We start from the raw sequence: 12,970 nt of genomic DNA on the forward strand, positions 1-12,970 counted from the left end.
GCATCTTTTTCTTGATATTACTTTTCGGTTTTTTCTTTGAAGGTTCGAACGGTGATGATAATAATGTTGTTACATCAGTTAATTGCGGTGAACGCATTGATTTTGTCGATAACATATGTTTAGATATTTGATGAAGAGGTTCTAACACAGGTTTGAAATGTTCATTTGTTATCTCATCTATATTATCTTTTTCTAATTTTAATAATATATGTTTTTTCCTGATTACATCTTGCACTTTTTCTATTTCGCTCAGTGAATTCACCTCAGCCATGATTTTTCTTTTACTGAACGACATGTTGTTCACATGAGATTCAACATTTAACTAAAAAGTATATAATTAATTCTTGATTAAAATAAAACAATCAAAATTTCTTCGATAACGTCTATTGTGTAATTCACGATCTTTATCAATTGTAAGAAAACCATAGTTATCATTCCAACAATCCAAACACATTTTTCTGAAGCTTTCATAAGTCATATCAGTGTTAACGTTATCATTATAAACATGTTTAAGATTCGTTTCATCTTGTTTAAACAAAACTAAAAAGTTGATGTTATCACGAATAAGATGTTTTGGTATACGAGCGTATGATTGACATAAATAAAAGCTATCAACTTTTTTATGTCTACCCATACAAAAATATGCTTTATTGTATCTTGCTTTTCAGTTGCTACATCATCAAATATGAATATAGAATTTGGTTTTGCATCATCAACAGAAACAACTTGCTCATTATCAGAAAATGGTAGATAATTGATACCATTGATAGGTTTTATTAATTTTTCTAAAAATTGATATTTCGGCTGATTTAAAGATTTTGAATAAACATAAATATTCGAAAACCTCAATCCGTTTGGATCAGTAATAAGACTCAAAAGAGCATTAGTTTTTCCACAGTTTGATGGGCCAACAAAAACTCCTCTAATTGTATTTGGTAACAAATCACCATGACGTTTTATAATTTCTTCACCTTTTTTTGTTGTTAGTATATCAAAATTTTTGACTGGTAATTTCTTTTGTTGCATCTTAAACTCCATTGTATTTTGAACTGACTAAAAAGTATTTATATACAACGGTTTTATACTGTTTTCATCAGTTTCCGTTTGATGATGATAGAACATACATCTCAAAAAAAGAAAAAATCAGGGAGTGGTATTTTAAATAAATTGATAAATAAACTTCCATTTGAATTACATCTCCCTGGATATTCAGGACCTGGTACGAAATTGGAAAAACGATTAGCTAGAGGTGATCCTGGAATCAATCCGCTGGATGCTGCTTGCAAAAGACACGATATTGCTTACACTCAAAATCAAAACAACATAAATTTGCGAAATAAAGCTGATGACATATTGGCAACGGAAGCAGCAAAAAGAATTTTCGCAAAAGACTCTTCTTTCGGTGAGAGAGCTGCAGCTGCTTTCGTATCAAAAGCAATGCGTGTTAAATCAAAATTTGGAATGGGTGTTTCACTGAAAAAGAGGAAACCATCAACTAAAAAAGGATCTTGCGTTAAAAGAAAAAAGTGTTCAAAAAGAAAAACCGGAAGTAAAAAAATTGAGAAAGTTTCATTCAATAAAATTGTTCAAGCAGCAAAGAAAGCTATGAAATCTTCAAATGGATCATCAACATCAATTAAATATGCTTTAAAAGGAGCTAGAGCAGCAGTGAAAAGTAATGCTGGAAAATTGAAAGTTATAATCCCAAGAATTTTACCACTAACTTCAACTGTTGAAAAAGTAGGTGGTGCTTTACCGCTTCTGATACCCATATTGTCAGCTGTTACAGCATTAGGTGGTTTAGTTGGTGGAGCGTCTGGGATTGCTAAAGCTGTTATTAGTGCAAACGCATCAAACAAACAGTTAGCTGAAAGTATTCGTCATAATAAAATGCTTGAGTCAATAGCAATTGGGAAAGGATTATATATGACACCCTATAAAAGAGGAATGGGTTTACATTTAAATCCAAAAAACTTTTAAAGATGCTACCACATCATGCTTTATCTGATAATGATATAATGGAATGTGCAGTCCAATTAAAAATACCTAACTTTCGTGGAGTATTCATGCGTAATGAAATGCCTAAGAAAGGACCATGGCGTGTTGAATGTGGAATTGTTAATCTCGATGATAAAGAGAATAATGGTTTACACTAGGTTGGATATAAAAAAAACTCGAGCACTGCAATTTATTTTGATAGTTTTGGAAATCTTCAACCTCCTTCAGATCTTGTCAGATATTTGAATGTTGGTAGCATCAAATTTAATCATAAACGTTTTCAAGATTGGAATACATACAACTGTGGACATTTATGCATACAATTTTTAATAAGGATGATATGAAAACGGTTAGCATTTAATCTTTATTTAGTATACAGTGTAACCGATTTTCTGACCTGCACGGCGAGAACTATCGGCCAAGGTTAGCAACGAGGATTTCTCACCATCCTCCTCAAAATCACCGGGGGGAGCCATGTTGGTTATCTCGGACGCCAACAACCGTGGGAGTCTCAAGAACTAATTCGGGAGCCTAACTCAGTCTTAGAAATGGTAGAGGGGCGCGGTCCACCTGATTGGATTATGAAATACATAACCAAACCTGAGGGAACTATCGTGAACCAAGCATAGTGTATTACATACGCCTATATTACATTGCGACTATTCTATAGTAAAACACCTACGTCACAAGTATCGTAAGTGTGGGAGCAAATACTCTACATGTGAGATATGTTTTTTGTATAGGGAACCATACAGCGATCCATCCGTGACCAGGTCTTACACATACGTTGCCATTGCAATAATAATATATCTCAATATTATTATTATTGTTATTATATACAGCGATCCATTCGTGAATTCACACATACACATTTATGTGCGATGAATATAATAATAATTATTATTATAATAAGAGAACCATATAGCGTGATCATTAGTATTAGTCCGTCATTGGAAATTCGGACAGAGTTTCACCAGGACTTAACGTCTGATACCTAGGGAACCTTTACGAGAGATCCAAACGATGTCGAGAGAACCAGTAGTGAACCAAGAGAGCCAGTCAAGAGAAGAGAAGTGATCAGTTCGAGAGCCAGACAAGTTGTGTCGTCTCACGACGACGTTCAGTGCTTAGCTGCTGTGAGCTTTAACCCCACTCAGTAGCACTCTCCTACCTATCGCCCCCGGACATGCGCAGCACGCTTTCCTAGCCCGCAGTTCGATAGGTTTACGATCGGGCTTCGTACGCAGCCTTCGGTGAGTTCGTCTCTTCGACGGAGGAGTGGAGCCATCGCCGCGATAAGGTTTATGTGTCAAGACATCTTATAAACATCGAATAGGCGCCCCATTGATGTCATGTATAATAGTCTTGACCCTACACAGAGCCTTGCACTAGTGATCCTTTATTTATTAATAGCCAACTCCCATTGGTTATTTAATACGTAAACGTTAACAAATAAATAATCCATATCTATTTGAATGATTATTTATTTCGAGAACCCACGAAATAATAAATTTCGTTACAACAGATAACCTCATCATGTACGATACATTCACTTTAACTCTATCAGGGAATTCATCAATATTAGAGATACAATATTTCCCAGCAATCGAACTAAAGAGAGAAAAAAACTATTATCTGAGTCTCGCTTCTTTTTTGACATTTAATTCAATTCCAAATATTGATGAAGATATAAATGAAGTTTATTGGGGAGATAATTAAATAATAACAATTCCAACTGGAAGTTATGAACTTGAAGATATTGCAAGTGTTCTTCAAAATCATTCAATTGAATTGTGGGGTGGACAAAATACATTACGTAGTTATATCAAAAGTTCGAAGTATATAGATTTTAGATATGAAGATTCAATAGCTAGTATACTTGGTTTTTCACCACGTGTATTAGAAGCAAATCACCTTTATGAATCAGATATGCCAGTTAATATAAATCGAATTAACGCATTACGAATTGAGTGTAATATTACAACGGGTGCATGAGGTCACGGGCCAGGTTTCGGAACGCGGCCCTGTTAGGGAACGATAAGTCTATTTATTATATTTATTAATTATTGTTGATATATACGATGAAAAGAAAAATTCTATTACAAAGAAAAACTTTTATTTTTGGCGAAAACAAAGGATTAATGTTTAACTCTAGTATTAATCACTTAAAAAAAATAAAATATCGTGTAAAAACTTTTCCACCACTTTTCGGTAATGTCGTAGTTTGTCGTAGTCCTGAACGTTGAGAGTATGTGTTATTTTGTTTGTTAAGATATGATATTATGTAAGTATAAAAAAAAATACATATGAGACATAATCTATTCGAAATTTAATTTTCTTTTATTTTTTAATAAATAATTTTTTTTTATTAATTATTTATTCAATAATACTGGAATCCGTAATTGGGTCTCGAAAATCCATGCTTGGCCCGATCACGGATTCCCTATCTTTACCATGTTTAACCTAAAATTGTTGAATTTATTGATTTAATTTTTTTTTCACTTTTTCGAAAAAAAATTAAATATTTAAAATGAGAACTAAAAATAAAAAACGTGATTACACAAATAAAACAATAACAATTGCATTTAAAAAAATATATGATAAACTTAAAAAAAAGAACAGAAAAAAAAAAACATAATGCGCGTTCATAGATGACTGTTTTAGAGCCTTCTTATTTTATTTATATTATTGAAATTTATATTTAAATAAAGGAAAAAGATTACTAAAACATTTAAACACTTTATAAGTATTGATTTACAATTATTTTTCCCTGTACGACCAATTTATTTATGAGCGTTCCGTAACTCGTACTTACACGGTCCGAAACTATGACACCAGATTTTCAATCGTTCCGCAACTCGGCCATTGGGCAAAAATCATTATAAAATCATAAACAAATCATTATAAATAAACCATTATGTTTATTTACTATTTAAATTTTTTTTTGATAACTTTAAAGACTATTTTATTGTATTGGGTAAATATTTCTTGTTTTAACTGTTCATGTAAGTGAAAATGGTTGATGAAAGTGTATTAGCAATCAATTCACCAGTTCAGTTTGATGAAAGTATTTTGCATTATGAAATTCATGCACACCAACCTTATGGATCATCAAGTTTTAATAATAGCGATGAAATAAGGATTACTATTCAAAATCAAGATTTATTTATTCTTCCATCAAAAAGTTTTTTACATATAAGTGGTAAAATAAGTAAAAAAAATACTCAAACAGCTCCAACAAAAGTTAAATTAGTTCACAATGCAATGTGTCATATGTTTGATGAAATTCGATATGAAATTAATGGTATAGAAGTTGATAAATCAAAAAATGTTGGTGTTACGAGTCCAATAAAAAATTATCTTTTAATTAATTCGTCAACTAACTTGGAAAATGCTGGATGGATGAGTATCGATGAAAATACAGTTGACAAATACTGATGGATATTTTGATGTATGTATACCATTGAAAATGGTTCTAAGATTCGCTGAAGATTATAAAAAATTATTGTAAATGCGAAACATAAAATTATTCTGATACGTTTACGTAATGATATCAATTTAATAATTCCAAGCGATGATACAGTCGTTGCCGAAGAACAAATTGACATCAATATTATGAAAATAGAGTGGCTTATACCATATGTCATGTTATCAAATAAACAAAAAATTGAAATGATGGAATATATTCAAAAAGATCCATTAATCTCTATAGGATTTCGATCATGGGAATTATATGAATATCCACTTTTACCAAGAACTAATAAACAAATTTGGACCATAAAAACTGCATCTCAATTGGAAAAACCTCGATATGTTATCCTTTTTTTTCAAACAAATAGAAAAAATCAATGGAATAAAAATGCTAACAACTTTGATCATTGCAATATTAGTGATGTTAAATTACATTTGAATTCTCAAATTTATCCTTATGGAAATTTGAATCTCGATATAAATAAAAATCAGTTTGCATTATTATATGAAATGTATGCAAATTTTAGTGAATCATTCTATGGAAATCAACAACAATTTTTAATTTCAAAAGAAATATTCAAATCAAAATTACCTTTTATTGTGATTGATTGTAGTAGACAAAATGAAATGTTAAAAAGCGGACCCGTTGATGTACGTTTAGAATTTGAATCAAAAGAAAACTTTCCAGCGGATACATCAGCATATTGTTTAATAATTCATGATCGTATATTGGAATATAAACCAATTAGTGGTATTATTAGAAAATTAAATTAATTAATGATTTAAAATGTAATAGGAAGAATAAATAAAAGAAAATACACAATATAAAATTCAAAACATATTTTTTATTCATAAAAATTAGGATGATCTATAATTTCTTCTTCTTCATCATCATAATCTTCAACAACTCTTTTATTATGTCTTTTTTTGAAACTTTCATCAAATTTAACACATTTATTATCATCTCCTGAAACAGACATTCTCAGAATTCCTTTCTCGACTGTTTCCGAAAATTCTTCATAGTCTTTCTTTTCAGTTTTAAAATGTTCAACAAATCTCGATGGAAAGGAAACTTGAACAACTTTATTCAATTCAACTGTCACTCCTAATCCATATTTCGTATCCACTTGACGCACTTTCGTCACTTTGTAAACTTTTCCATTTTGTAATTTCTTAATTGATAAATATTCTTTTGCTTTTTCCAATTTTTTCAAATTTTCCAAACCCATTTTATCTTTATAAAAAGAAATAAAAAATATTAAAATAAGTAAACTATTAATAAAAGCAAATAAAAATAATATTTGAATCGAAATTTTCAATACTCACATTTTATTCTAACCTCGAATCAAGTGTTGCAAACGTTCAAGTTTTGACTATGTCAGAAAAGCTTTTCACACCTCTATATATATCGAAAATGATTCTCCCACCACATATAAAAACTTCCCTTTCCTAAAAATTTAACCCCCTCTTTTTCCATAAAGCATTGCTATTCGTCAAAACTTTTAGAGAAGGAAAAATTAAACAGGTTTTCATTTCGAGGAATCAACGATGGAAGAGATGACAACTATATCATATTCTGAGAAAAGAGATTAAGAGATTATGTCTTTACGATTCAAAAAAATCTTTCATAAAAGTTATGAAAAAGAGATTAAGAGATTATAATATTAACATCTGTCTTCCAGTTTTCAAAGAAAAAATACCGATTATCTCGTTAACTATTGAAATAGTTTAACAGGTTTCATCAGGTTGCAACATGTCCAAACCTGTTTTCCATACAACTTGCAAATATTTTATTTCAATAAATTTAGAATATATTATTGTATACTTTGATTAAATTTAAACATGTTCAAGTTTTATATTTTACTTTTCAATTTAAAATAAAAAAAATAAGCCATTAGAGATTTAGAATTAAAATGTTTTTTTATTCTTATTTTTACATTTATCACAATCTTTCACATATGTATAGAAAAAAATTCCAGTTATATCTTCAAATTCTTCCATTGGATGCTCCTTACACCTTTTTCAACCTGCAACTATTTGATTTTTCTTTTGCTTTTCAGATAATTTATTCCAAACTCCATCAATTTCTGATAGAGATGCACACGAGACGAGACCAGTCTCGGCACTTTCTCGTCTCGTCTCGCGAACTCGAGACGAGACCAAGACGAGACTGACAATTTTTCAGGCGAGACGCGACCGAGACGATACTAGCATTAGTCCGAGACTTCTCGCGAGAGTCTCACCGTGTTATCAATAATATCAAATTTGGTTTTCTTAATTTTTTTTTTTTTTTTGTGGTGCCTTTTTTAGTATTGAGTTCTTATACATATTGCATCTATATAATTACTATAAACAAACAAAAAAATATATAAAATCAATAAAAATTAAACTGGAATCCAGTTCGATATAAAAAAATAAATGAATAATGGTAAATTATATTTTGATTTAGACGTACGAAATAAATAAAAAACATTTTCATTATAAATGTTAAATCGAAGTATTAGAGTGAGTTACTGAATGTTTGATTCTGAGTATTTTTCTTTAAAGTTTAGATTCCTTCTTTCTATTCCACTAATAACATTTAAATAAACGATGTAAATCGAGTGCTGCCGAGTTTACTTTGAGATAGCCAACATCAGCCGAATGTCTCGGCAGCACTCGGTTTACACCGTTTATTTTTTTATAAATGTATGCAAATGTATGTGTGACTTAGTGGACGCATAGAAGGGGAATCATAGGCTTCAAGAAAAAATACTCAGATCCAAACATTCAGTAGCTCGCCTGTATAAATAACCATTTTTTTTTAAATTTAAACTTGTTTTATTTATTATTAATTTATATTCATTTTATATATTTTTTTTGTTTGTTGTTCAGTACAATCGATACGTAATTATTAAGTTAAAATAGATGCAATATTCATTGTTAATTAATAATTGAAAAAAAACTAATAAAGTACTCATACGTTATAAAAGAATAAAAAAGAAAAAAAAAATATTTTATATGCATATATTACAAGAATGTATTCATTTAAAAATGTTGGATTGATAATAAAAAAAAAAAGTTTACTTTTGTTCACTTTATATTTATACAGCCGAGACTAGACGAGACTCCGATTTTTTTTACTCGAGACAAGACCGAGACGAGACTCTGATTTTTTCAGCCGAGACGATACCGAGACGAGACTGATGTTTTGGTCATTTTTCGAGACCGACACGAGACTCGATCAAATCTCGTCTCGTCTCGTCTCGTGTGCATCTCTAATTTCTGATGATGCAAATTTTATTAATGCCATTACAGGTAATTCAGCAATGTCTTTTGCTGTTAAGTTCCATAAATTTTCAACAGCACAGAATAATATTACAGATTGACAAACATTTGGACGGAGAGAAAAATCTTTATTAAACCAATTTTTATAGTGCTGTACGTTTTCATATGCACATAGATAGTTTTTACACATTGGATGTCCTATCGAATGTCTAATAACTGCTTGTGATTGCAGGATAAGTAAATTTGGACAACTCAAATCATCTAAATTGATTATTGTTACAGCTTTATCATGAAGTATTGCTAGTAACCAATTTTTTCTATCTATTCCTTTTACAAAAATATATTCAATTTTTTCACTCAATTTCTCAATTAAAATGTTGTTTGCTTCATCAAAAATTTCATCACCACTATCCCATGGTATCCCATGATAATTTTCTTCAGATTGTGTGATTGAACGTTCATAATCTTCAAGTAATTCATTTTTTGAACATTCTGCTTTGAAAACTATTACACTCACTACTCTGGTAGGATTAATCGGTTGAATTGCTAATTCTTTAATTCCAAATAAACCTGTTGGTTTTTCAAAACCTTGAAAATCAACGAATACTGACATTTTTTATTTTTTTCTTAAACACGTTCAACGACGACAATCAAAAAAGAACTGAAGAAAAATATGTGTAACCATAGAGATTTTCTGATAATCCCCTCTTCTTTCCACTGATTTGCGTGCCCTCTTTATTCAATTTAAATAATTTTTGCTTTTTTCATTATATCTAAAATATTTAAACAAGTTCTTTCCAACTTCACTAAACGTAAATCTAAATTTTGAATGAGTTCCACATTTCGCATAGAAAGATCTTCAACTTTTTAAATATTAATCATATGATTTTTCTCTAGTTCAAGAGCGTTTGAGTGTAAGGTATTGATTATTACCTGATGACTCTCATTAGTATTTTGTAATGATGTAATTGCTTGATTGATTATCCTTTTTTCTTCCGTAATCAAGTCATCAAATTGATTGGAGCTGCATCATTTATTTCCTTAGGATAACCAATATTACGTAACCTTTTATTTTGAAGATTAAACTGGCCATCTTTTGTTATCATAAATCCTTCACCTGCTGGTCCACGAGCTCCGATAGAACCATTTCTAACCTTATTTTTTGTTAATTGATGCCCGAAAACGTCAACGCTCATCGTGTTTCACGGTTAAAAGACTACTGGATATAAATAAATTTAAAATGTAATTTGTATTGATGGTGCAAAGATATCATCACTGGAGTTGTAATGATAAAAGACTATGATCGATTCACCATGAATACAAATTTTTTTTTTTTTTTTTTTTTATTACTAATCAAAATTCAAATCAAATTCAATAGGATTCGATGAGTTTGACTTCAAAACTGAGAGTTCTTCTTCTTCATTATATTCAACATTAATAAAGTCTTCTTCTTCTTTTATCTTCTCTCTATCATTTTTTTGTTCAAATTTAAACTCATATGTATTCTTTTCTTTAAGTATCACTGAAACATAATTTGGTTAATTTATTTAATAAAATTCAGATGATCAAATTAGAAATATTATAACTTACCATTTTCAGCTGTTTCTAATTTTGATAACTCGTCTGATGCATCAAGTAGTTTTTTAGTCATCGTTTGAATCTAAAAATTTTATCATCGAAAAATTATATATAACTTCATATTATTCAAAATGGAATTAATAAGATTATATGATTGAATAATATAATATAATATTCTTACACTTTCTATTGTGAGTTGTAGTTCATTTATCTCTTGGTTTTCAGATGGTTTTGATGAGTTGATAACTTTCCTTGTTTTTCTTAATTCATTTTGTAATCGTGTTAGGTTTTTATTCATCTATAAATAATTATTGGAATAATTAATATCATTCTCAAAGGATAAATAAATAAGAAACAATTATATACTTACCCTTAATTGTATACTCATTTTATATGCTCTTAATGGATTAACACTTGCTGCACGCATTTCAAACATTTTAAACTTGTTTAAACTTGTCAAAACTTAGTCTAACTGGTTATGATGTATGTTGAAAATTTTCAACAATAAGGTTATGGTTTCCAAGAGGGTAACAAACTATTCTGCATGGCCTTATATACTACTATCTCACCCCACTTCTTTTCCCCCCACTTTTTACATTTCACCCGATTATTAATTGAAAAAAATTTCTACTTTATCAAAATGTTGATAATATAATTTTATAGGAATTCTACATTATCAACATTTTGAATCAATAATTCTTACACACACTTACCTACAAACCGTGCTACCAACCTTAGCTACATACCCTCAGGTACACATCGTTAGCTACACTTCCTTAGCTACATCCTTAGCTTTGTATACATCCCTAGCTACACCTACCCGCTATGATGTATATAATAGACCCCCCGCTGACCCCGCTGTGAAACAATAGACCCCACATAGAGCCCCCTATGGAGAACAATGGACCCCCCCTGAGGAGAACAACAGACCCCGTAGAGCCCCCCGTCGCGAAGAACAATGGAGCACAGCAGGGGGGTGATCCAGAACTCTCCTTGTCTAACTACTCAAGTGTTCATATGTTTTTATATATGTTGAATATAATAAGTGTAAAAATCCAATTGTATAATATATAAAATAATAGTACCAATGTTGCTTTTTTTTATAAAATATTTCATTGAATTTTATAATTAGTATTGAAATAAAAAATTATTCCAGGCAACATTAGAAACATTTGCTGGTTTATATGCGTCCATATCGTGATTCTATCATTCAATTGGACATGTGGTAGGTTACAATACGGTAATGTAAACATAAAACATGAAAATTAATTAAGAATGTTTTCCATTGTATAGTTGCTCCAGGGATTTCAAGAGATGCCGAGGAGGCAATTGAGAAAAGCTTCAATGACTTGAAAACAAAAGTTGAAGGGACACTTGAAAATTTGAATGAGTCAAAAATATCAAAAGAAGTTCAACATGAATTAAAAATCATTGTCAAGTCACTCAATGTTGAAATTATTAAGATGTCAGATGCTTTAAAATCATTTCAAAATAAAATTTTGGAAAATCCAGCTATTGCATTTATTTTAAAATATGGAAAAGTAATTGTTGATAATTTTTTCATGATTTTTTTCATTATTATTGGATTTTCGGTCGCTGCTGATTCTATTTACTATTTTGAATGAATGTACTTATTATTAATTGAATATTATCCATCAACACAATTAGTACATTAACTGATTTAAAAAAAGCTAAAGATGTTTTAATAAATGAATGTAACGAATAAAAGCAACATCGATATGTATGAATGAGTATGTAATTACCTAATATTATTTAAGAAAATTTCCTGGGAAAAATAAAAAAAAAAATTTTGTACGAGAACATATAAAAGTATAAATGAGTTGTTTCATTTTCTGGATGAAAATATAAAAAAATATAAAAAATATAAAAAAAAAAAATTTAACTTGAAAATTTTTTTATTTGTTTAATGATATGGTCTCACTATGGGGAGTCTGTGCTCCAAAATGTTTACACTTAAAAAAAAATATGAAAAATCCAACGAATATAAAAGTCTATAACGATTTTCAAGAATTAATTTATTGGACAGTGCTAGAGATGCACACGAGACGAGACGAGACGAGATTTGATCGAGTCTCGTGTCGGTCTCGAAAAATGACCGAAACATCAGTCTCGTCTCGGTATCGTCTCGGCTGAAAAAATCAGAGTCTCGTCTCGGTCTCGTCTCGAGTAAAAAAAATCGGAGTCTCGTCTAGTCTCGGCTGTATAAATATAAAGTGAACAAAAGTAAACTTTTTTTTTTATTATCAATACAACATTTTTAAATGAATACATTCTTGTAATATATGCATATAAAATATTTTTTTTTTCTTTTTTATTCTTTTATAACGTATGAGTACTTTATTAGTTTTTTTTCAATTATTAATTAACAATGAATATTGCATTTATTTTAACTCAAAAATTACGTATCGATTGTACTGAACAACAAACAAAAAAAATATATAAAATGAATATAAATTAATAATAAATAAAACAAGTTTAAATTTAAAAAAAAATGGTTATTTATACTTCGATTTAACATTTATAATGAAAATGTTCTTTATTTATTTCGTACGTCTAAATCAAAATATAATTTTCCATTATTCATTTATTTTTTTAAATCAAACTGAATTCCAGTTTAATTTTTATTGATTTTATA

At 29.6% G+C, this 12,970-nt stretch overlaps 1 protein-coding gene across 1 annotated transcript; it reads left to right on the top strand.

Moving 5' to 3' along the window:
- Positions 1-5,643: 5,643 nt before the first annotated feature.
- LOC122850385 lies at positions 5,644-6,243 on the top strand. The gene has a single exon (XM_044149543.1). It carries the CDS (start codon positions 5,644-5,646, stop codon positions 6,241-6,243), a length of 600 nt encoding a protein of 199 aa, XP_044005478.1.
- Positions 6,244-12,970: the final 6,727 nt, after the last annotated feature.

This window comes from Aphidius gifuensis, linkage group LG2, assembly GCF_014905175.1.
Source record: "Aphidius gifuensis isolate YNYX2018 linkage group LG2, ASM1490517v1, whole genome shotgun sequence".
Taxonomy (NCBI): Eukaryota; Metazoa; Arthropoda; class Insecta; order Hymenoptera; family Braconidae; genus Aphidius; species Aphidius gifuensis.